The sequence below is a fragment of the Centruroides sculpturatus genome, unplaced genomic scaffold (assembly GCF_000671375.1).
Source record: "Centruroides sculpturatus isolate CEXI.00-Female unplaced genomic scaffold, Cexi_2.0 scaffold103, whole genome shotgun sequence".
In the NCBI taxonomy this organism is placed as follows: domain Eukaryota; kingdom Metazoa; phylum Arthropoda; class Arachnida; order Scorpiones; family Buthidae; genus Centruroides; species Centruroides sculpturatus.
In genome coordinates, this window is record NW_019384303.1 from 1,010,680 (window position 1) to 1,037,287 (window position 26,608).

The window sequence follows — 26,608 nt, forward strand, 5'->3', positions numbered from 1 at the left end:
TCTTTGAATTAAAACTTTCAGCAGAAACAATGATAAATGTCCTCTTTGAACATCAAAATGTATTTTCATTTGACAAGAATAGTAACTTGTTCTGATAGGGTTACTGTATTTTTATAATAATTTGAATATTTATACATTGAACTATTAAAATCCTTTATTTAATGAAATTTTTTGATAAATTTTTAACTTTGTTCAAGATTCATTTAAAATTGCTATATTGAAATCAATTGCTATTTTTAAATTCTTTAATGAAATTGATTAAGTCTTAATAATTCCTTTTTTAAAAAAATTTTCTTGATAAGCTGATAATTTAATGATTGTCATTGCAATTTCAGTCTAATTTTAGCATTTTAAAGATCTTTATCAATTTTTCTTGATAGGTACTTAAAAACTTGATCTTGAACTATGTATATAATGCAATTAAATAAATAAAATATGTATTAAAACTTAATTTAGTTATTTTTTTTTTTTTTTTTACAAATTTACTATTTTGTATTATATTGCAAAATATCATCTCATTGCAATTAAATTGCAGTGACTACATAGTGACTAGTGACTTGATGAAATAGCCATTAAATAATTTTATGTTAAATTTATTAAACATAATTTAAATAGAAAGCTATTCTATAAATTTAAATATAATGTTTTAATATTCAAATGAAAATGAATAAGCAAGTATAGTTTTAGAAAATTTTTTTGTCGTTGTATTAGTTATTTTGAATGTAACTTAACAAAAAGCATATATTTTATAGTTATACTCACTCTACAAAATTCATATGCTTTATCTACAAATTACTTTACATTCAAATATATTTAGGAATAGAAAATTTATATTAAAAAAAAAAACAGATTTATATTATACAAATTCAAAAGTTATTTTAACATTATAAGCTATAGATGATCAAACATCCTTACTAGACCCGATATGTTCTAAAGCTATATGTCAACCAAAGCTGAATATTATTGGGACAGAAATGGCTATATTACTAATAATTTAATAAACATTAGTAATATAGCCATTTCTGGCTTGATAATATTCGGCTTTTGGTTGATGTAAAGCTGTAGATGATTCGTTGTTTTCATAAAATTAAATTCATAGTAGTATCATGAAATCTAACTGTTTATAAACTTAAGTCAAATATTTTAATCTTCTTATACTTTTACTATAAAATTGTATGTGAAAAAACTTATTTTAATAACTAGTAATGTCTGTTAGATTTTAAAATATTAAAGGGTTATCTATTCACAATTTTAAGTTGTCTTTTTTCTTCCCTTCTAAATTGTAAATAAACAACATTGCAATTTGGATTTATTTTATAAATCATTATCCATATTTGATTGATAAATTATATAAATTTTATGTTTATAATCCTTTTGGTCTGTATCTTATATAACTGAATATTTTTTTAGTTTTGGAATAAATCTTATATATTTTTTATTAATTTAATCATTTATCCAACTGTCTGTAGAAATTTATTTATACTTTTTACATTCTTTGTTAAATAATATATATATATATATACAGTATATATACTGTATATTGTATGTTATTTCCTGTGTACTTTTCTTTCAATAGGGATATCCTTAATTATTGAAATATTATTATTCAAATTATATATTATATAAATATAATGAAATTTTTATAAGTGTAGTTTTTAATGAGTATTTAATATCTTGTATCAATGTAAAAAAATAAATCATCAATATGTTTTAATTTAGATAATTTTATCATTATTGTAATATTTCTTAAAATAACACATTTAATTCTGAACAACAACAAATTTTAATTTCTGGTTATTTATTGATGATTTTATTTCTACGTGCATTTATAGAGTATGTGCAATTAAAGTCAGTCAACTTAATATTTAAACTATTCATTAATGATTATAGATAGATTTAGCTTTTAAATAAAAGCTTTATTTGAAAATTTTATAAATTGATGATGAATTTGAAATATGAAAAAAAAAAAATTGTATTTCTAACTTCTAGACAGATAAAATATTTAATTTTATAATATCAAACATCCTTTAAATATTATAAAAACTTATATTTTAAATAATAAATCAATAACTGATTGTATTTAAAATATGATTTACTAAATTAAATAAGTTGTATATACTCATTTTTTCTTATTTTGATTATTTACCCTTATTCGTCTACTTAATATTTTAATTAATTTAATTTCATTTCTGACTGTAATATGAAATTAATCTTAATATTTTACATAATTTTTTATTTATATTACATTTTTAAAAAGCTTATGAAGAATGCTGAAAATCTAATAGGACTAATAGACTATTTCTGTTATGAGTTGTGATAAAAGCTTTTTGATTAAAGCTTAAAATGAAATTAAGTTTTCATGTGTGTTTGTATTAAAATTTTTCTAAAATTTCTAATTTATTTTTATAATGCCAATTTATTATAATTACCTTTTTAAGACTTTATATATTGAAAATGTTTCAACTCAGGAAAATTGTGTATCATATATAGTTCATTGTTATAATAAATTTAAAAATATTTGTATAATAACAAAATTTAATTATAATGGGATCATATAGAAAAGAACTATATTGCATATTTGTATTTCATGTTACATTAATGATTATAACACAAATCTTTAATGGTGTCACTCTCTCTGTTTTTGTTATAAAAAGAAAAAATATAACTTGAATTGAATTGTGATAACTTGAATTGAAATTTTAAATCAGAAATTAGTAAATTGAAATTATATTAGGATATGCTGGAAAGAAAATATTTTAAGCTGTGTGTTAAACTTTTGTTAATTTTTTTAAAATCATTATGTATATTCCTTTTTTTTTTAACAAGTTGAATAATTATATATATGAATTAATAATTTTAGTAAACAATTTAGAAATGAAATTAAGGACTTTTGATTAGCTTTGTTAAAATTTTAAAATATTGTAAGATTAAAGAATGAGTAACTTTAGTAAAGTAATAATTTTAAATAAATCATTATTATTTTTAATCATAAAGATTGCATTTCTAACTTCCAAAATTGAATAAACTAATGAAAGCATGCTGATTTGTTTTTAAATCCTGAATCACTTTTATTTAAGATCATCATATTTACTTAATTTATAACTATAAGAAATAATTGAATTAATAATAAGTTTGTTTTTAATCAAAATTTTCATATGAATAAGCATCACTTTTATTGAAGTACAAAAGATTATATTATTAACATTTGTCATGTATTACAAATATTTGTTTTAATGACTTGATTATGTTGAAATATTTGGTAAGATAGGTAAAAAATAGACAAATAAAAATAATCTTTAATTTTTGCTTAACTTTTTTAATGTTTCCATCAAAAAAAAGTACATAGTATGTATTCATCTAACATATTTTTAAATGCTTCCAGGTCCACAGACTTAGAATAATTTTTAATAAATATAAATAAGATGTTTTACAATAAAGGCAAGCCTGCTTTTGTTTATAGCACTATTTTCATATGAATTTTGTGATTTACTTTTGTAAAAGTAAATATTTTCCAGAAGAATTTTTAATATTTAAAAATCCATATTTTCAACATTTAATTTTGTATATTTTTTTTAATATAATTTCATAACAATTGTAATGCATTCTAGAATTTCTTACTGTGTTTTTATTGCAAGATAAATTTAATTGAACAAAAATCCACATAGAAAATGTTATACAAATTTTTGAAATCTTAATTTCAGATATCAATATTTTAAATATCTTGTTCCAGTTTCTATCATATTTATATTCTGATTTCCAATTAATAAATTTTCAGAATACAATGTAAATCAAATTTATAACTTTACAAAACACTTTTTAAAAATTTGGGAGTAATACTTAAGTGAGATGATATTTATCCTCATTCTCTTTAGTCTAAAAATTTATAAATTATTTCAGTATCATTTCATGATCAATTTATAAGTCTTTTCCCAGAAATTACTTGCCTTGTATGTACATTTGCATAGAAGCATTCACGATTGATAGTTTTATGCAAAGTTAAGTTGGTAGCATTATAGTACAGGCAATTTAAACAAATTATATAAAATTGGCATAGTTGATTTTTAATTATCAGATTAAATTATTCAAGTATAAATAAAACACTTATAATGTTAGCAGACTATTTAAAAATGTTATGTTTAATTAAAATACAGATTTAATAAAATAAATTGTCTTTTTATAAAATTTTACTAATATTGTGGATATAGATATAATTTTCTCTTTTACAAAAATATTATGATGATTAATTAGAAAGAAATACTTAAATGTGATTCTAAATTTTACTACAAACATTTTCTTTTGAAATGTCAATATAGAGTATAATAGTTCATATTCACTATTTTCATTTATTTCATTATTAACAATGAAAGCAAAATTTAAACAATTAGTATTTATTTTTACTTTAAATACAGGCAAGCTTATTGGTTAATTTCAAATTCTTGATTTTAATTGTTAACACAGAAACAAGTGTGACAAATTTCAGTGGATTAAACATATTTCTTGCAGTGTGCTTTTAAGTATATTAATTTATAGGACAAGTTTTTCGGAAAAATTATATGTATATATATGCTAGTGAAAAAAATTCTACTTTTATAGATAAGTTTTTAGTATTTTATTTCAAATAAAATAATTTGGTATTTCATTTGAAAGTTGCTAATGAAATGATATGTATAATTTGGCATTAATTAATCAAACATTTTTATTTTTTAACTTATTTCTATTTAAAAAAATTTTAAATTCAAATCACATGTCTAGATGATATTTATATATGAACTTTCTACATTAGTATAAGTTTACTTTTAATTTANATATATATTATTTAGTCAAAAATTTAATGAATTAGCACAACTTTAAAGCACCAATTTTCAGAATGTAAAAAATTTATTTAAAGTTAAGGTTACAAATATTCCAATGTACTTTTTAATCTGATGATTTGGTAAAAGTTTTAACTTGCATTTGATCTTATAAAAAATTTCTTCCATTTATCAATATTACAAATATTGATAAATGGAAGAAATTTTTTATAATCTAATCATATAAAAATATAAGTCCCTTGTAAGGAATTCCCCCCAATTTTTTCAAAGAAAATACAGTGAACTCTGTACAACAATGGCTACTTTCTGCATTATGCGTTATAAAACTACATATGTTAGGCTTGAACTGTGAGTGTGGTGTAATGGCAAAATTGTCAATAAATTAGAAACAGATTTTATGAATATTGGTGCATATAATGCATTATAAGGGGGTCCATGATTGTTTTAGAAGATTTAAGATTTAAGTAATTCTTAATGCTTTTTTAAAATAAGTTTAATAATGTTACTGTATAAATTCTTCCAAAGTTTGATTTCAATTATTGCTAACATTTAAGTTACTAGATGTCTTCATTTTAGTGCCTTAAGTGTTTAGGCAGAATTTTGATCTTTGCAAAAACTGTCCTAGATTTTTCACTCTGCTTATTAGAATAAAATTATAACTAATTTTAATTATTTTATAAGTTCAAAAACATTTCAATGAAATTTTTGAGAATATTCCTTTAAAATATTTTCCATTTCATGTCTTAGTGCATTGATAAAAGCCTTTTTTTTTTTTTTTTTTTTTTTTAACCATATATCAAAAGTTTTCACTAAATTCTACTAAAACTTCTAAACTAATTTTGTCCTGCTTATCAGACATATAAAATTTCTATAGCTTCTAGGCATCTTTGAATTAAAACTTTCAGCAGAAACAATGATAAATGTCCTCTTTGAACATCAAAATGTATTTTCATTTGACAAGAATAGTAACTTGTTCTGATAGGGTTACTGTATTTTTATAATAATTTGAATATTTATACATTGAACTATTAAAATCCTTTATTTAATGAAATTTTTTGATAAATTTTTAACTTTGTTCAAGATTCATTTAAAATTGCTATATTGAAATCAATTGCTATTTTTAAATTCTTTAATGAAATTGATTAAGTCTTAATAATTCCTTTTTTAAAAAAATTTTCTTGATAAGCTGATAATTTAATGATTGTCATTGCAATTTCAGTCTAATTTTAGCATTTTAAAGATCTTTATCAATTTTTCTTGATAGGTACTTAAAAACTTGATCTTGAACTATGTATATAATGCAATTAAATAAATAAAATATGTATTAAAACTTAATTTAGTTATTTTTTTTTTTTTTTTTACAAATTTACTATTTTGTATTATATTGCAAAATATCATCTCATTGCAATTAAATTGCAGTGACTACATAGTGACTAGTGACTTGATGAAATAGCCATTAAATAATTTTATGTTAAATTTATTAAACATAATTTAAATAGAAAGCTATTCTATAAATTTAAATATAATGTTTTAATATTCAAATGAAAATGAATAAGCAAGTATAGTTTTAGAAAATTTTTTTGTCGTTGTATTAGTTATTTTGAATGTAACTTAACAAAAAGCATATATTTTATAGTTATACTCACTCTACAAAATTCATATGCTTTATCTACAAATTACTTTACATTCAAATATATTTAGGAATAGAAAATTTATATTAAAAAAAAAAACAGNTATTAATTATTAGTATAAAATGCTTTGTATTAGCAATCTTATAGTTTCATGAATAATTTAAAATTTTAACATATAATATTACATCATTTCATAAAGAATTCACTGTGTAGTATATTTCCAAATAAATATTTTAAACATGACTGTGCTCTCTACTTTCTTCATGTAACTTTAAAAACGTATTTATGTAACTAAAGTTGAAAAATTTATAGAAATGTAAAGAAAAACTTCTGCCTTTTGAATTAGCAATTTATCAAAATATTAATTTTAACCAGCTAGAACCTGTTAAATATTGTTTGATTGGAATGACTTTAATTATAAGTTCAATATAATGTCAGAATTTTTAATCATATTCATACTGAATAAAATCTCTTAAAGATGCCAAATTCTGAATTATTATTATATTTTAGCATTGTCAAAACAGATATTTTCTTATTAGATGCTTAATTAAAACTGCATTTAGTTAACTAAAAAAATCATAAATTGAGAAATTTTTAGAAGTATTTTCTGTATGTTGTAATATAACCCAGCTTATGAAAGTGCAGAACAAATCACAATTCCATGAATTTGTTCTGCATTTCCGTAAACTGAATTCAAAACTTCATGAAATTGTTGAGTAAAGCATAAAGAATTAAGAAAATAATGAGTTAAGAAACACAAACATGAGTAAAACAAAGTTTATTAATTACAAAATAGAGATTTCAGGATATATTCAATTGCTTTATCACATGTATGTATGCATGTGTGTGTGTGTGTACTGTGGTATAAATGATAAAAATAGGAAATATTCAGAAATCTTAAATGTATATTATAGGCACAAAATAAAAATCTTAATTTTAGTAATTACTTACAAGTAGAAATCATAATCTATAACACAAACTATGAAAGTATTAAACTTTAATGAAAATCATTACCGGGTAAGAATATAAAAAATATCTTTGATTTTTACATAATTTTTTATTTATATTACATTTTTAAAAAGCTTATGAAGAATGCTGAAAATCTAATAGGACTAATAGACTATTTCTGTTATGAGTTGTGATAAAAGCTTTTTGATTAAAGCTTAAAATGAAATTAAGTTTTCATGTGTGTTTGTATTAAAATTTTTCTAAAATTTCTAATTTATTTTTATAATGCCAATTTATTATAATTACCTTTTTAAGACTTTATATATTGAAAATGTTTCAACTCAGGAAAATTGTGTATCATATATAGTTCATTGTTATAATAAATTTAAAAATATTTGTATAATAACAAAATTTAATTATAATGGGATCATATAGAAAAGAACTATATTGCATATTTGTATTTCATGTTACATTAATGATTATAACACAAATCTTTAATGGTGTCACTCTCTCTGTTTTTGTTATAAAAAGAAAAAATATAACTTGAATTGAATTGTGATAACTTGAATTGAAATTTTAAATCAGAAATTAGTAAATTGAAATTATATTAGGATATGCTGGAAAGAAAATATTTTAAGCTGTGTGTTAAACTTTTGTTAATTTTTTTAAAATCATTATGTATATTCCTTTTTTTTTAACAAGTTGAATAATTATATATATGAATTAATAATTTTAGTAAACAATTTAGAAATGAAATTAAGGACTTTTGATTAGCTTTGTTAAAATTTTAAAATATTGTAAGATTAAAGAATGAGTAACTTTAGTAAAGTAATAATTTTAAATAAATCATTATTATTTTTAATCATAAAGATTGCATTTCTAACTTCCAAAATTGAATAAACTAATGAAAGCATGCTGATTTGTTTTTAAATCCTGAATCACTTTTATTTAAGATCATCATATTTACTTAATTTATAACTATAAGAAATAATTGAATTAATAATAAGTTTGTTTTTAATCAAAATTTTCATATGAATAAGCATCACTTTTATTGAAGTACAAAAGATTATATTATTAACATTTGTCATGTATTACAAATATTTGTTTTAATGACTTGATTATGTTGAAATATTTGGTAAGATAGGTAAAAAATAGACAAATAAAAATAATCTTTAATTTTTGCTTAACTTTTTTAATGTTTCCATCAAAAAAAAGTACATAGTATGTATTCATCTAACATATTTTTAAATGCTTCCAGGTCCACAGACTTAGAATAATTTTTAATAAATATAAATAAGATGTTTTACAATAAAGGCAAGCCTGCTTTTGTTTATAGCACTATTTTCATATGAATTTTGTGATTTACTTTTGTAAAAGTAAATATTTTCCAGAAGAATTTTTAATATTTAAAAATCCATATTTTCAACATTTAATTTTGTATATTTTTTTTAATATAATTTCATAACAATTGTAATGCATTCTAGAATTTCTTACTGTGTTTTTATTGCAAGATAAATTTAATTGAACAAAAATCCACATAGAAAATGTTATACAAATTTTTGAAATCTTAATTTCAGATATCAATATTTTAAATATCTTGTTCCAGTTTCTATCATATTTATATTCTGATTTCCAATTAATAAATTTTCAGAATACAATGTAAATCAAATTTATAACTTTACAAAACACTTTTTAAAAATTTGGGAGTAATACTTAAGTGAGATGATATTTATCNTAAATAAATAATGGTTAAATTATTTATAAATCCGAAATATTTGATTAATATGAAATCTAAATAATTTGATATATTAGAATTATAAAATATTAATTAAGAGTTTTTTAAGTGTTAATATGTTAACGATAGCATAATTTTATAGTACAGTATCTTAAATATGTTTTTCTTATCAAAACTGTTTATATATCTTACGAATTTTTATCTGATGTTGACAAACGCTATCGATCGGCCAGCAATACAATTTTTCCATCTTGCTTGACGAAGAAAATTACAATGTTAGAAGGATATTTTACTGAAAGGTTTTGTATGGAGGTATTAGTAATGTTGAAGTGACGAATCCGCTAGTAAACTAACAAGGCTTTAAAAACTAGTGTCGCAAGCTTTAGGTTTCTAGCGTCCAGCCTATAGTCGATTCTATATAACCCTCTCGTGCTCATCAGTAACACCTGCTAACCTCTCTATTGTTGTACACGTGTGTGCTTTGATTTCTTAGGTGCCCTCCATTCTTTGTTGTAAATCTAAAGCCACAGTTGTTAAAACGAAAACAGCATTTTGTAATGATCTGATTTACAAGGCTTATAATTCATCATTTCGTCGTAAAAAGTTTAGTTTCCTCAATCTGGTTTGAATTTTTTTTAATTGCTGTGTTTACTTTGTAGTAAACAATCGTGTTGTTAAGGCGTTCGACACAAAATTTGTTTAAAGGTTTTCGATAATTAACGTAATTCGTTTATTGGTATGAACTATGTACTTAGTTCGTTCTTTGTAAATTCAGGTTATTACATCGCCCTCGAATTCTTAAACTTTTATTTACTTAAGTTTTGAAATACTTTTAAATGACTCTAACCGAAAGCAGTATTGTTTGTATGGAAAAACATGCTATATTGGAAAAGACTTATTTATTTACTTAGGTGCGTTCACTTCCCTTCTGCAGTTTCTAGGTCGTTTTTCCCACATCATGGGAATGAAGCTCCTGATCTGATTTTGTGACCTTATTCCACGACCCTTCGACAAACATGCGATTTAGGCAATGCGTAAAATCTTTCTTCACTATCCTTTTTTCCGATCCCAAGTTACCTTTAGTGGCCTCTTATGTCGATCAGTGATTCGGAAAAATTTGCCTTTCTTCCCCGAACATTTGAAAGCCGGCTTTCGAACGCTCTTCTAAAAAGCCAATGCAATACACATACAGTTGGAAAAATCTAATTTTTAATTTTTCTCGTTTAAACGTAATTTTAACGCCAGCAAAAAACTTTTTTAACGTGTGAATGGAAAATGGATGTAGCATATTGATAAAAGAAAAAACCGCCCACCCTCCCGCGGGTGAAATGGATTGTGCCATACTCTTGTGAATGAACTGCACGGTAAGGGCGACTTCATACAAGCTTCGACTACTCTCAATGGATACAATTTTGGCGGGAAAAAACGGGACTCTAATCTCCCGTTTTCCGTCCGTCTATCAATTTATCGTAAAGAGGATCGCTTTCTTTCTCCGGCCGTGTGGCAGTTAGTAAGAAACGAAACAGTTGAGACGCGTAAGTACTTGTTCGTTGTGCAGTCATTCATAATTATCAATCTACTCAACATTCATTGACATTTTGCCTTTGGTACTAACTGCTGCTTCGAACACCAGGAGCCGTCTGTATTTGGCATTTTGCCAGAGAATCTAACTATCCACTCACTATAACCGGCGATATTGCTATATTGTGGTACACGTTTCCCTCGTGGTGCGCGCAACGTTTCGGATTTTTACTTTGCATTTCTCTCGCCAAATTGGAATATTTTAAAATACACGGTAAGATGTTATTTTAATGTCAGAATCCATTCTAACTTTAAAAATTCTCTAACCGGCAATTCACAGCGTTTCCACCGTTTTCGAAATAATGCTACGTCGTTGCATCATTGCTAACTCGTTGATCGCGATACTAATTTTACCTAGATTCTTGCGTTGGTAACCGAAAAGAGTTCGACGCGTTAACATTGTTATAGGTTAGTTAAGCCTAATAGATGTCTTCCCGCCGAGTTCCTCCTACTTGATATTAACATCGTTCTTCTGTCCAATCGTTACGTCGCTTTTATCGGATCGTAACGCCCCTTCCTTTGATGACTTTTTATTGAGGATGAACCGTGTTCTTTTTTTAATGTGTTGTAAAGTTATCTAATAGTATATTAAAGTAGGACGACCGAATCGTGGTTCGTAATTGCCAAAATCGTATTCGTAAAAGGCTAACTCTTCGATTCGGTTAAAAAAATTTTTATCCGAATTAAAAGATAATACAGGATATTCAAAATTCATTTCGATTCAATTATCTATTCTGGAGCAATATTTAGGACTTGATCATCGGTAATTTATTATATCTGGCTTGTAAAACGAAATATTCCAACATCCTTCTGAATATCTATTCACTGGTACCTCTCGTTAAATTCAAAACCATTTCTTTCATATAATATAAAATAATTGATGAAATAAGAATTACGTGGAAATTTTTTTTATATATATTTAAATATGATTGAAAACACTATGTCTAATTATAATGATGGATGATAGTGTTTATTCAGATTTGTAAACAATATTGTATGGAGAATAGATAATATAAAATAATTGATGCAATTATTTTTTTAAAAATTAAAAAATTTTTGTGTGAGTTTTTACTTAATCAATNTATTAAACAGGTGTTTCATTAAATATCTAAAGCATGATTAGTTACATTGACAACATTAATGATTGAAAACACTATGTCTAATTATAATGATGGATGATAGTGTTTATTCAGATTTGTAAACAATATTGTATGGAGAATAGATAATATAAAATAATTGATGAAATAAGAATTACGTGGAAATTTTTTTTATATATATTTAAATATGCTTTTAACTAAAATTTTACCCAAATAGAAGATATTATCATGTGGAATATTTATGAGAATAAGTGAATATATATGTAGGGTTTGTGTGTGCGTGCGTGTGTACATATATGTACTGTACATACATACATAAATACGGAATTGTTTGAGTTAACTAGAATTTTATCTAATTTTATTCTAAGGTATCCTACACACAGATCTTATATGATGCTAATATTTCTAATTCTGCTTTGGATGGTCATTTTAAGCCAATACAAATTTTTAATAAGTTATCTCCAATAAAATTGGTGTTCCAAATGTTTGTTAGTCATAAAATGAACTTGTAGAATTTATTTTTTGTTGGTAGAAATAGTTGAATTTTCGATGGGAAGATAACATAGTTACATATAAGGATTCAGTGTTATAAAATCATTAGTGTGTATTATTTTGTTGCTTGTAATTAGAATTTTAGATGTAGGCTGGATTTAAAGAATGTCTGGTCGTTTTCGTGGTTTTTACCTAGTGTCACAGCGGGCGACATATTGTTCCTTATCGCCTTACCTGCCTGAAGAATGTTGGGAATTTCACCGGATATGAACCCCACACATAACTGATGGATGGGAAAGATGCTGAACTGCTAAGCCTAAAGTCGGCTAGGCGCCTGGTATTTCACCCCAGGGGTCAAGTGCCTGGTCGGAGTTCCTGGAAAGTGTACCCCGATATTGCCCTCTGCTGTCAAACATGCGAAGTAGTAACGACACTTATTCTTTTAGTGACGTTCGTTAATAATTAGGAAAGTATCTTCGTAGCAGCGCGGAAGTTGTTTTCTTCCGGATTTTCCACCCTTGTTATTACTCAATAAAATGTTGATTTCGTTCCTTGCCGGTTCGATGCTCGTCACTTTAAATACGAGTGAAAATCAAACAATTGCCCGTGTCGCGTAAAACCGTTGGTGTATCGACCTTGAAATTGTGGCGAAAATTTTAGTTTTAGTTTAAAATCTTAAATTTATTCGGTTTAATCATTGGATTAAAACTAATTTCAATGATCGATTGTTATGTGTTATGATAATAGTAAAATGCTGATTTCTCTTGTTCCGTTCCGACATTAAGTGCTTTTAACTTCAGCTATGTCAGCATTGATTCTCCTCCTTGGTCATTCGTGAATGATGTTAGAGTATCACGTACTTGCGTGATCAGAGTTGTCGTACGTGAGAGATCTTATTCGAGTGGTACGAATATGTTCCATTCGGTGTAGAGTCTCCTGATATTTCACCCCACAGATGATATTTGGAAGATGGCGAGTTGAGGTAATGGGGCCCTCGTTAGGGGACCAGACGCCATTGATCGAATCACCGTTGTTCGTTAATTCTCTTTGGGAATAAGAATTAAACATATCCTACGTAAAAATCATTGATTATTCTTAATTAGAAAGTATCTATTACTGTTTGCTGACACAACAAACGACTACATATGTTTCTGTATGAAATAACAGCAATCATACTTTCTTAGCCTACGCTATCATAGCGGAAGTGGCATGGTCTGGTCGTGTTCCATTCTAGTATTAAGGGAGATGATAGAATATGAGGGAGTTAAACTAATATCGTTTTATAAATTGCTATTTTTCAATCTGCAAAATGTTGTTATAAATTCTCTCTTTACAGGTTTCATCCGAAATGGAAACGCCGCAACGAGTAAGTACCTATTTTGATAATATTAATAATTATTTTTAAACGTTTTACGGAAATTAATGTTTTATAGCAAATTCTTTTTAACAGAAATAAGTAATCTTTACCGTGAAAGACATGGGTAGTGAGATGCTACTAGGATCCATCTCACTACCTTGTCTTTGACGGAAAGGATGTCTTTACACGTCTTTACATATATGTCGACATGATTTTTTTTCAGTGTACGATCCCGATTCCCAGCGAAGCCATCAAAGTGGTCGTGAAATGTGTGATAAATCTTACTCATATCACAGCCACCTTTGATGAGCTAAACTGAGGAAACATCCGAAATTCACGAAATGATGCAGGATGATCGAAGAATAAGTTTAACCATTCTTTGCTCGTCAAAATGGCTATGGTGTGTTGATTTTCGATAACCATATCACAGCCATATTGATGAGTTGTGGATTGTTATTGTCGAACGAAGTCTTCTGCAGTCGGGTCTGACAGGATTGTTTACTAGCCGTTCCGCTCACAAAGTGGCTGTTGTATGTTGTTTTCTTCCATATCACAGCCAGCTTTGATGAGTGAGATGGGTAGCACAGCTGCGAATCCAGGACTCGGATCCATTACCAAAATTTTACACAAACGACTGCTAATTTTTATTTCACAACAGTATTTCGTAATTAGAATATTTTATAAAACTAATGTTCAAAACTTATTATTCCGTATTAAATTTTTTCATGCCTTTTAAGTGAAGATTATTAAGTTCTACTTTATCTATTAATCCAATAATAACCGCTGGCTTAAAATTAATAAATAAATACGCAAATGTTTTTAACTCATGTTTCTAGTCGTCAGAGTGGTTTTGATATGTAAAACTCCTCTCCATATCACAGCCAGCTTTGATGAGTAGAACCATGGGTAATGTAGCTTCTGCCTTGAATTAAAAAATATTTTTTAAAAAAACCAAAAAAAAACTAGTCTGAGAACTTAGTTTAGGTAAATATTTAAATTTTATTTTGATTAATCCTTAAAAGTTTTGAACATGGAAAACGTGTTTTGTTTAGCTTTATAAAAGAACTGGAAATGTTTGTGAATAAAGCGTCATTTTAAAAAGTGCAAATCAACAAACAGAAGGGGGGAAACTGTTTACTGGGTGATTCAAGAGGTTAATGACGTCAATGTAATGACGCCATTATAAGATTTATGCTTCGGCCATGTCGATTCGACGACAAATGAGTTGACTTTTGATGTTAACCAATAGAATTGAGATAATTTAATACCGTAAAAGTAATAAGGATTCTTCTTAATACAAAAATATATCAAGACGATTACTAGTAAACATTTGGTTAGTGGAAATTAGGACGACTTTGTTTATTATTAGCTTTTTCTTTTACGTTCTTACGAATGTTCTATAATCTTTCGTCTTGTAAAATTATGATGTAATGAGAAAGTAATCCAATAAAATTATGCAGATTCTTTAAATTTAATTTTTTTTTTACTTTGATCACTTAAACTTTGAACACGACAACTCTAATGTCAAAGAACTTGTGCTTATTTGGCACAATTCATGTTTCCATCAAACATACAAATAGTATATACATAAAAACGACAACTGTAGGAAGTCTTTAGAGAGATAAACTAGATACGTCACTTAGAAGCGTAAAAAATGCGCAAATAATTACACAATGAGATACTGCTTTTTTAATGTGAACATCTAAAAGTAAAAACAAAAATCGCATTTTCTCACAACATTGTGTCATTACAAAAGATTAATTTTTTTTTAAGATATTAGATTGGTTTTTAAATGTAAGTTTATGGAGTAAAACTAAATCAAAAATGCCATTTGATAAGAAAAGAATATTTACAATAAACTGGATAAACATTATTTACAATAAATGAAGTACTACCTGCATAGCACGATAAGGAACAGTTCCGTTAATAAAATACAATAATTTTTCTTCGAACAACCTCGTTTTTTTAACTTCCTCGAAATGTTCCGATACGAAAATTTTTGGCAGTTTGTATACACTGATTCTAACGGAATTTGATATACAAATTATTACTGATGAACAAAAAACAACAGCGAACTTCATTTTCTTATTTCCGTCAGTTTTTTTTTTACAAAAGCATCTTGTGCTGATTATCACAGTTTATTTCGTTTGTTGGTTTTTCTCGGATTTTTAACCGTGCTGACTAACACAGAAAACTTTTCCTTTATGTTCTGGTTTCCCGTAATGACCTGTAGAAATTTGTTCATCAGCGGTAGTATTATGACAAACCACTAATGTAACTATATCTCGCTTTCCATCTAATCCTAACACAATAGCTTTCCCGTCCATAGAAAGTTCACAACATATCAGCGATTGATCTGGAGTGAATACTGCTAAACACTCACCTAGGAGGGAAAACAAAAATTACTTAACATTTGTGGTCAAACTGATTATAAAAATAACGCACAACTTACCCTTGGTCACGTCCCATAATCGTAGACTTCGATCTCTTCCCAGTGAATCGTATGTGAGACACCTGGACCCCGTTTCGCTCATTCGTATCTGATCTACTGGTGCAGTATGGCCCCTTAAAGTAAATCTGGTAGAAACCGATAAACCGTTTAGTAATTTCCGATTATAAACAGTAGTAGTACTGTAGTATAGATCTAGAGCCCATACCTTCGTGCGCCCGTAACTAAATCCCAAATTAGAAGCCAGGTGTTTTCTAAGCCGTTAACTATACATCCTCCTTGGGACGAAATAGCGATACTGCAACTATTGCTCTCCGGTTTCCATTTTTTGAACAACGTTCCACTTTGTAAATCGTACACTATGATGAAATTAGGCGACGTATCGTGAAGTTCCTAAGAAATTCTTTGGTATTATTTTTTCCATTCTTTTTATAATAAAATAATTACCTTACAAAAGTACTTACTCTGCAAACAGATACGACGTAATGTCCATCATCNGCGGAATGTCAAAATAATAAAAACAAATCTTATTTTTTCGTGATAATTTTGACTTTTTCTCTTATAATAACTTATTTTATAAAGTATTATTAATACTCTGCACATTTAATTAACAGTTAATGTTATATTTCTGCATTATTAAAACTTATTTCAGTCGGTAGAATCGATATTAGGCTATGTCTAGGATGATGATGAATAAATTTGGAAGTAATCCCATTACGTAATTTATGTTTTCCAATAATTATCTTAAAAATCGACAAAGTAATAATTATTATTTTTCTGTCTATATATTTCTGTAAATTCTTTAAAACGTTAAACATTTTTAAAATAATTTAATAAAAACTTCAAATGGGCGCCAGTCAGATAGCCGAGATGATATTAAAAAAAAAGTCATCCTATCGCTCTGGTGGACCAGGGATCGAATTCGGGTGAGCAACTCCAGGAATTTTTCGGAAGGGCGGTCTGTCCCGGGTAAGTCGTGCTTCTCCCTCACTATGGGTCTGACAGAAAAGGACTCTAATTTAAAAAGCCCTCCTAGTACCCATAAAGAAAGAAAATCAAAAGGGCTTACACCTAGTCCTTTATATATATATATATGGGCTGGACTGCCTTCGGTTTATTACAGCATGATTAGCTTCCGCCAAAAGAGTCCGGATTCGAGTTTGCTTAAAGCAAATTCCATCTTTCCTCCTGAACCATTCTCGACATCTTCCAATGGAAACTGCTTAAGTGACAAAACTAGAACTTTCTTTTTATGCCAAAGGAATAATAGTTGTAAATTGGATAATTAACATTAAAAAAAACGCTTCTTGATAGATTTAACTAAAGCAACGTTTCCGTAACCAATTTCGATACATAATTAGCAATCATTTTGTCAATCTTAATTAAATAAAATTAAAATTTTCACCAAATTTCCTGTAGATCATATTTTAATAATTGCATACCGTATGCTTTATAATCTGAAATACAGCAATATCCTAAGGCGACTTTCATCTAAAATACCACAAATGCAAATTTAGTAATTTTTCCTGTGTTTACATAAATTTTATAAATTCAATTTTGCTTTCGTTTTGGTAGCCTGCCATAAGTGTACCGATAATACTTTTATATAAAATTTGTCCATAATTTTAAATATATAGTTGAATCCATTATGCAGGCCGACAATGATATTAATGACAGAATAAATGAATGAATGCTTAAAATATATATATGTTACACTAGGATAAATATTAAAAATATTCTATAGAATATAAATTATTATTATAATCATACGTATGGGCTGAAAACCTCGCACTTACATTCAACTCTCGAAATTGTTCTATTGCCATTTTCAATTTTGTTTATCGTTGATAAACCTGATCAGAATCGCAATTAACCATTATGGAAACAAGAGATGTGAATTTCTCAATGTACAGTACAAGTAAATATCTTTACACCAAAGGCAGATTTAAGTATGGGCCATCATAATTGGTCATTAGTATTTCCAGAAATAAATCCAATGAAATAATTGGATACAATCTTGTATCATTTCGGGCAAACTTGGTTCATAATGAGATCGGCCAGAATAAATAAGAGACAAAGAATGAAATCTCCACCCATACGATTTACAAAAATTTAGCCTACTAGATTCGAATCTGGAACCGCCGCGAAGGAAAGAAAAGCCTCTTGTTGCACAGCCACATGTTGAAACGAGTTAATTATGGATACAGTCCGAATAATTAAGAATATTTTGTATAAATAATTTCCATTGTCCATTAGTGCTTTTTTATTTATTTTTTTTTTTTTAAATCTCCCTATGAGGTTCTTTTTCATCACTCATTGTGAGTTCGGTCAGGTACACACTGAAGCGGTCGAGCAAGACTTCCCGTGAAAACTTCCTGGGGTTGCCCACCAGAATTCTTTGTTTGTTTATTAGGTTATGGCAACGCAACACTTGGGTGATCTGCCTAGATCAGGGGATGCCTTCCGGGAAGTCTTTTTAAGGGAAACTGGCCCCTATTTAGGCATTACAGACGTGGAGAAAACCTGGAAAACTCCACGTGGCCAACCCGTCCGAGCGAGGCGCGAACCCACGACCGAACTTCCATTGTACAGGGTACGAAAATCGCTTGGCCACTGATGGACCTTCCCACCAGAATTCGATACCGGGTCTTACNGGTAATGTAGCTTCTGCCTTGAATTAAAAAATATTTTTTAAAAAAACCAAAAAAAACTAGTCTGAGAACTTAGTTTAGGTAAATATTTAAATTTTATTTTGATTAATCCTTAAAAGTTTTGAACATGGAAAACGTGTTTTGTTTAGCTTTATAAAAGAACTGGAAATGTTTGTGAATAAAGCGTCATTTTAAAAAGTGCAAATCAACAAACAGAAGGGGGGAAACTGTTTACTGGGTGATTCAAGAGGTTAATGACGTCAATGTAATGACGCCATTATAAGATTTATGCTTCGGCCATGTCGATTCGACGACAAATGAGTTGACTTTTGATGTTAACCAATAGAATTGAGATAATTTAATACCGTAAAAGTAATAAGGATTCTTCTTAATACAAAAATATATCAAGACGATTACTAGTAAACATTTGGTTAGTGGAAATTAGGACGACTTTGTTTATTATTAGCTTTTTCTTTTACGTTCTTACGAATGTTCTATAATCTTTCGTCTTGTAAAATTATGATGTAATGAGAAAGTAATCCAATAAAATTATGCAGATTCTTTAAATTTAATTTTTTTTTTACTTTGATCACTTAAACTTTGAACACGACAACTCTAATGTCAAAGAACTTGTGCTTATTTGGCACAATTCATGTTTCCATCAAACATACAAATAGTATATACATAAAAACGACAACTGTAGGAAGTCTTTAGAGAGATAAACTAGATACGTCACTTAGAAGCGTAAAAAATGCGCAAATAATTACACAATGAGATACTGCTTTTTTAATGTGAACATCTAAAAGTAAAAACAAAAATCGCATTTTCTCACAACATTGTGTCATTACAAAAGATTAATTTTTTTTTAAGATATTAGATTGGTTTTTAAATGTAAGTTTATGGAGTAAAACTAAATCAAAAATGCCATTTGATAAGAAAAGAATATTTACAATAAACTGGATAAACATTATTTACAATAAATGAAGTACTACCTGCATAGCACGATAAGGAACAGTTCCGTTAATAAAATACAATAATTTTTCTTCGAACAACCTCGTTTTTTTAACTTCCTCGAAATGTTCCGATACGAAAATTTTTGGCAGTTTGTATACACTGATTCTAACGGAATTTGATATACAAATTATTACTGATGAACAAAAAACAACAGCGAACTTCATTTTCTTATTTCCGTCAGTTTTTTTTTTTTACAAAAGCATCTTGTGCTGATTATCACAGTTTATTTCGTTTGTTGGTTTTTCTCGGATTTTTAACCGTGCTGACTAACACAGAAAACTTTTCCTTTATGTTCTGGTTTCCCGTAATGACCTGTAGAAATTTGTTCATCAGCGGTAGTATTATGACAAACCACTAATGTAACTATATCTCGCTTTCCATCTAATCCTAACACAATAGCTTTCCCGTCCATAGAAAGTTCACAACATATCAGCGATTGATCTGGAGTGAATACTGCTAAACACTCACCTAGGAGGGAAAACAAAAATTACTTAACATTTGTGGTCAAACTGATTATAAAAATAACGCACAACTTACCCTTGGTCACGTCCCATAATCGTAGACTTCGATCTCTTCCCAGTGAATCGTATGTGAGACACCTGGACCCCGTTTCGCTCATTCGTATCTGATCTACTGGTGCAGTATGGCCCCTTAAAGTAAATCTGGTAGAAACCGATAAACCGTTTAGTAATTTCCGATTATAAACAGTAGTAGTACTGTAGTATAGATCTAGAGCCCATACCTTCGTGCGCCCGTAACTAAATCCCAAATTAGAAGCCAGGTGTTTTCTAAGCCGTTAACTATACATCCTCCTTGGGACGAAATAGCGATACTGCAACTATTGCTCTCCGGTTTCCATTTTTTGAACAACGTTCCACTTTGTAAATCGTACACTATGATGAAATTAGGCGACGTATCGTGAAGTTCCTAAGAAATTCTTTGGTATTATTTTTTCCATTCTTTTTATAATAAAATAATTACCTTACAAAAGTACTTACTCTGCAAACAGATACGACGTAATGTCCATCATCGCTGATGGCAGAAAGTCGTGTGATGAACTCGTGATGAGGGATGCGAAGGTCATATACTAATTTACGATTTGACAAATCCCATACAAGTAAAGGAAATGGCTTTTGGGTTTCGTCACCACACACACATATCCTTCCATTAGCACTGACTAATAAACTGTTGAGGAATCTAAATAAAATAATTTCGTTTTATATTTAAAAATTGTCCATTTTTCGTTTAGACGGCAATTTCTTTTTAGTTCTTTTTTTTATCTGTCCCATGAATAATAATATCATCGTTGCACAATTTAAGACGCGCCTATCGAGTAGGACTGTCCTACATTAATATATAAGGCGAATCTTAATACAAATTAACGTATTAGCAATTTAAATGCTATGTTAATTATCACAACACTTCATAATTAGCATTATTTTTATATACAATGAGCCTAATATATTTAACATCTTTTAAAATAATTTTTTATAGTGAAAAAATTTTCATCCTTTATAATAATTTCACGGAGTTAATAAAAATAGTTTATTAATATTTAGGCTATAATTTGCTCATTGTAATGATTATTTAAATACTATTTTAAAATAATCTCGGCACACTTACCTGTCTTCGCCAACTTTAAAAGTAGTCTCTAAATCACCGGTAGCCAAATTCATCATATTAACGTACATTCTGTTACGTGAGAGAGCAACTACATAATTTTGGTCGTGCAGTCCGTAATAGGGCATTTTTTGATTCATAACTCCTTTTAATTTTATAATCAAGTTTCCATCGTCTAAGTCGTACACTTTAAGTTCACGATTGCATAAGACTAATGCCTTGTGTTTATCGATTAATTTGATATCTCTAGGTTGCGTCACACCAGTTAAAGTTCTGACGGGAATTTGTTCGTATATATTCCATACCGTGATCTCTCCCCTCTCCATCGATAAAGAGATCATGTGTGAATCATCGTCTTTAATTCTGTATAAACTCATCGGTACTTTGTTGTCTTTGGTATCTTCGTTAGCCTGAAGAGGTTCGCGAAGACAAGTTTTTAGCGGCAGAAGATTAGTTATGGAGGGGCAAGAGGAGGTTTCAAACAAAGTCCTGATCGACGGATACTTTTCGCAGTTGCTGTTATCGGTCATAATTTTCATTAATCGTCCGTACATCTGAGCAAAAAATTGCGAACCATCGTATCGAAGAGAATAGCTGGATAATTGGATTAATTGGTACATTAATTCTATTTCTTCGTCGACGGTGTCCAAGGTTTGTTTATATATAGTTAAATCTTCTAGAAATTGATAAGGATCGGAACCTTGAAACTTAAGTAAAAGCCAATTTGGATCGAGTAGGAACTTCTTTTTTATCTCGTCTTCCGAAGTCAGACAACACAGGGGTAGTTCGTCCAGTTTACGACGATTTGGACAATTATCGAACATAATGGGCTGCTCCATAATATACCTGTGATTTCCATTTTCCGTGGCTTCTCCCTCATGTTTTTCCTGGTAGTAATCCTTTATAGCGTTAACACATTTCTCTAGAATATTTTTATCCACGTATTTCTCGCGCAATACATTAGCGATTCCGTAACTACAGAAAGTTAATAATCTTCCGCCGATTACTTTCGATCTGAGTTCACGACGTAGACACGAACGAATGAAATTCCAAGTGAAACACGGAACCCGTTGTATGCGGCACTTTCTACCCCCGTAGATTCGTTTCAGGACGTCGTCGTTGCACGACAAGATATCTAAAAGTTCACTATCCGATAAGCCGTGTTTTGCGGTTACCAGTAAACCAAAGATGAAGAACAACACATTAGATCCCACGTAATCGGAAATTTCTTTGATTAATAAATCCTCAATGTCGTTATCGGGTAACGTTTCGTAGCCCGTGTCATCACTACTCCATTTTATGCAATAATGACCTAATAATTGGGCGTAATTAACGCTCGGCGACTTCTCCAAACAAGTTTTCACCGATTGGAACTGTTGTGCCGTTAACTGCCTCTGATGTTTTTTTAAGATTTCTCTTACCAGATCGATTCGTTCCTCTATGCTAATGTGATCGACAGAAACAAAACACGACTCTTCGCTGATCAATTTCTGTCAAGTATAAAAAAATCCGTTAATAGTTTTTGCCAGCTTTAAAAAGATAACAAGAAAATCTACCTTGATCTCTTCAAACTCTCCCGTGTCGTCTCGCACCGTCAATAAAAGCTTGACATGATTAGGCAGTTCCTTAGGAAGCCATTTTAAGTCACGATTACTGTAATTGGCCGTTTGATCCAAGCCGTCGATGACGATGACCAGAGGTCGTTGAGCGGACACTTTTTCTAATAATATTCCGAGAGCGGAGCCGTGTTTTTCGATACTCTACAATTATTATCCAATATTTCATCAGGGATTTTGAGTAAATTGCTACATTTCTAAATGAAACTAATATACTTTATAAAATAATAATAAACACAAACCATAAAATGGAATATGTGGATACCTCAGAAGCCACTGACGGGTGTTCTCCATAAAGAGCGCAACACTGTTCGCTTATACTGCGCAGTAAATGTTCCTGAGTTGATGATTCGGGAGTAATGTTTACGAATCTTACCACCGCGGCGGCATCCGGTTGCCACTCGCTGCATTTTTCCATTAATTTCGCTATTAATCCCGATTTACCGCATCCGGGAGGGCCGTGAAGTATGAGCGGCATAGAAACTTTACTGTCCAAATATTCTTTGCACTTGGCTAACAGATTCTCTCTCCCTGTAAAATACTGGCCGTGTCGTTTGCACTCGTTGGCCTGCTGCATTAATTCGACACGCAAAGAACGCTCGATTCCTAAGAAAACGCATCCAAATGAATATTCTTGCCGGCTAAAAAAGTATGATTTAGATATAAATATTACCTGAATAAGGCGTGTGCGCCTCTTCCATTAAGTCGTCTTCGATTACCGCATCGATCATTTTTTGCAGCTCTTCTCTCATGGTTTCGCATAGGGTTTCCAAGTAGCGGGCGTGTTCCGGTAATTCGTGGTTGGAAAGTCCACTCTCGTTCCACTTGACGTAAAATACTAATTTTTGCGTATCCGGCAAGTGGTCTTCCAGGTAACGCTTCATTCTGTCCACTCGTTTCCAGTCCGTGACGTTTAGAGGTCGACGAAGGCTCTCTTCCGGCGCTACGCTTTCTCCTTCTCCCTGAGGAGGAAGATGTGTAAATCTTCTCTGCACCCAAATACATCTCTTCGCCTGGTGTAAGTCGTCCGAAACGATGTTCAAGATTTCGTCTTCGAAAACTGCCACCAAAACACAAAAGAAAAAAAAAATAATTACTGCAATTCGGTGATGCCATCTAGCGATAAAAATTAGCAAACATTTACCTGTAGATAAGTATTTGTCTCTCTGATCTTGTTGCAGTATTTTTTTGAAAGTTTCCACGATTTTTCTCGATTCCGCTCTCCACAGATTCATGGCTTCTTGTCTGTCGGTCCAGTTTTCGCTGTTGATGTTCGGAATGTGATCCGAAATGGGACGTAAGATGTAAGAAGTAGACTCAGAGTTCGTGTCTAACTTGTACCATTTTTGAAAAGTTTGCTTTTCTTCTTCCAATTCTACGCCGTTCATCAACGTTTCGAAGTCCGATTGTGGCATGGCACGGGGAGGTACCGATGCTCCAAGGTTGTCGTTCAAGAAAACCTTGAAATTTTTATTGTTAAAAATTTATTATAGCAAAGAAGAGCGATAAGGACGCCTACCGTAATATATGTTCGTGTAGACGCCAATCCTTACTTTTTATTCTCGCGCTTTCATATTCCAATAAAGTTGAGGAAATCATCGATAGAATTAATTCGAAATAAATTTTATTTATGGATAAAGTAGAAGAAAATTACCTAAGATTTTTTTTATGGCCGGGAGGAAAGTCGTTCTCCCTTTAAAACCGTATTGTCGAATTGTCGGCTCAAATTCGAAGCCTCGGCCATGTACGAACATTAACTAAGATTACCGTTATAGAATATCCTGGGCACAATAAAGTAAAACGTCAGACCCCCGGAAATTTTAAGTGGTGATGAAATCTGATCGCAGTTGTCTTTAAAAACCAGTCCTGTGTATTTGATACCGCTATTTTCTAACAGTTGTCTCGCAGGGATACTAAATCAAAAATTAATTGTATAGGAAATTTTGGAGTTTTAATATTTATTCCATTATTCCCTAGCTCCTTTTTCACTTCCCCGTAACTACCGGCCTTTTTTAAAATTTATGGTGAAAAAATTATTTTTTTAAGGTCGTTAATACAAAAGTATTTTGATTCTTAACGGCTCTACTTTGAAGTGAAATTATTTTTCTTTTGTTATATAATTTCTGGAAATTATTGTTATTATAACTCGAATGAAGACCCTTTTATTCTCCCACGGACATTTTAATCTCCTTTACTTATTCTAGACCATATTTGTAATTAAAATAGTTGTTAACGTGTTCATTTCAGATGGTCTAAGAAGTGTTCATCCGGACATTTATCTGGATGCTGCGTATGGAAAAATTAAGGGAGGGGGAAACACCGAAAAGGGCCAACTTAGAATGAAAGTAAAAAACCAAAGCAAGTATGACAATCGAAAATCTAAGCGCCTTTTTATAAAGGTTTAATTAATAAAACTGCTTAAAAAGGGGTCAAGACGCTAGGCGGTTGAAGATTTTGTTAATTTAATTGTTAAAATCAAATTAAAAGAATAATGTAAGAATTCTCATTAGAAATTATTCACAGTACATACAAATTAATCTTTTAAATATACTAAAATAATCTATCGATAAGTTATTATTTTTAAATTGTGACAAATATGAGGCTTTTTTTTATACCCGTTCAAATCAAAGGGGAATCTTCTCTAGCACACTAAAGGCAGTCACAATGTAATTATGTTAATTTAAATATTAAACAACAAATTAAAATAAATACTTGGTCTTAAAATTAAAATTTACACCCGATAACTTCTAAGAATAATGTGTTAAACGGCGGATAGAGTAAATTCAGAGTTAATAGGATATATGTAATATACTGTGTATGTTATGGCATGTATTTCGAAAATTGCTAGGTAAAGAAATATATTCTTAAACTTGTAGCGACTAATTTTCGCCCGTAAATAATTACGAACTAATAATTTTAATTTGCACCATCATAATTCATAAATTATACAAGTTATTCGAAACGAACCGATTAGCAATTTTGGATATAATTTTACAACTTCACAAAGTACAAACATCCATTAGCTGAAAGCAAAATGGAGAAGTAACTCCGATAATACCACCAGTTAAAATCCGAATTACCAAATACAAATTTAAGGAAACCATTTTGGAAAATAATTTTTTTTACTCTCGATTTCGATTACGTTAAATACTAAGAAAATCGAAAGGACTAAGTCTACAAAGCAATTACAAAAGTAATAATTAATAAAAAACGTATTAATTAAATTGAAAACTCGCTTCTGGCCCATTCGATTATCGGTAAAAACAGATCGAATCCGTCCTTGACCCCATTGCGTCATAAATCTGTTAGTTTAGGGGCTAACAGTTCGGAAAAACATTTTCACCAGTCTGCAAAATCCTATCGAATTTACGCTTATATTTAATATCAAACCCAACGTAGACGTGTTTATCTAATCTCGCATTATGCCAAATTTATTGACATTATTTAAGTTTTATCAATTCCGAGCGTACAAACTTTTCTATCAACCTTATCTTTGGATAAACTCGTACTTTTACGTTCCAGTACAGAAACGTTTATCCGTACTTCCCAATAATTACGGCCGCTTTTCTCCGTTGTAAACATAAATCTGGAATAAAGAATTACGCC

The 26,608-nt window shown here is 29.4% G+C and overlaps 2 protein-coding genes across 3 annotated transcripts in view; both read right to left on the reverse strand.

The window, feature by feature from the left end:
- Nucleotides 1–15,150: 15,150 nt before the first annotated feature.
- Nucleotides 15,151–16,607, reverse strand: LOC111617713 (autophagy-related protein 16-like; the record flags this gene model as incomplete). Its single annotated transcript, XM_023359034.1, has 4 exons — nucleotides 15,151–16,035; nucleotides 16,105–16,229; nucleotides 16,310–16,494; nucleotides 16,566–16,607. Coding segments are annotated over 4 exons (567 nt in total), but the record flags the coding sequence as incomplete, so codon positions are not given.
- A 2,740-nt stretch (nucleotides 16,608–19,347) lies between these two features.
- LOC111618086 (NACHT and WD repeat domain-containing protein 2-like) overlaps nucleotides 19,348–26,608 on the reverse strand; it is a 39,563-nt gene continuing 32,302 nt past the window's right edge. For both annotated transcript variants that reach the window (XM_023359530.1, XM_023359538.1), the window contains exons 6-14: nucleotides 24,147–24,462; nucleotides 23,676–24,062; nucleotides 23,268–23,608; nucleotides 22,943–23,146; nucleotides 21,390–22,876; nucleotides 20,765–20,963; nucleotides 20,509–20,693; nucleotides 20,304–20,428; nucleotides 19,348–20,234 (exon numbers count right to left, since the gene is read on the reverse strand). In XM_023359530.1, coding sequence (XP_023215298.1) covers nucleotides 20,020–20,234; nucleotides 20,304–20,428; nucleotides 20,509–20,693; nucleotides 20,765–20,963; nucleotides 21,390–22,876; nucleotides 22,943–23,146; nucleotides 23,268–23,608; nucleotides 23,676–24,062; nucleotides 24,147–24,462 — 3,459 coding nt within the window. In that variant the 3' untranslated portion in view covers nucleotides 19,348–20,019. The remainder of the gene's footprint in view (nucleotides 20,235–20,303; nucleotides 20,429–20,508; nucleotides 20,694–20,764; nucleotides 20,964–21,389; nucleotides 22,877–22,942; nucleotides 23,147–23,267; nucleotides 23,609–23,675; nucleotides 24,063–24,146; nucleotides 24,463–26,608) is intronic.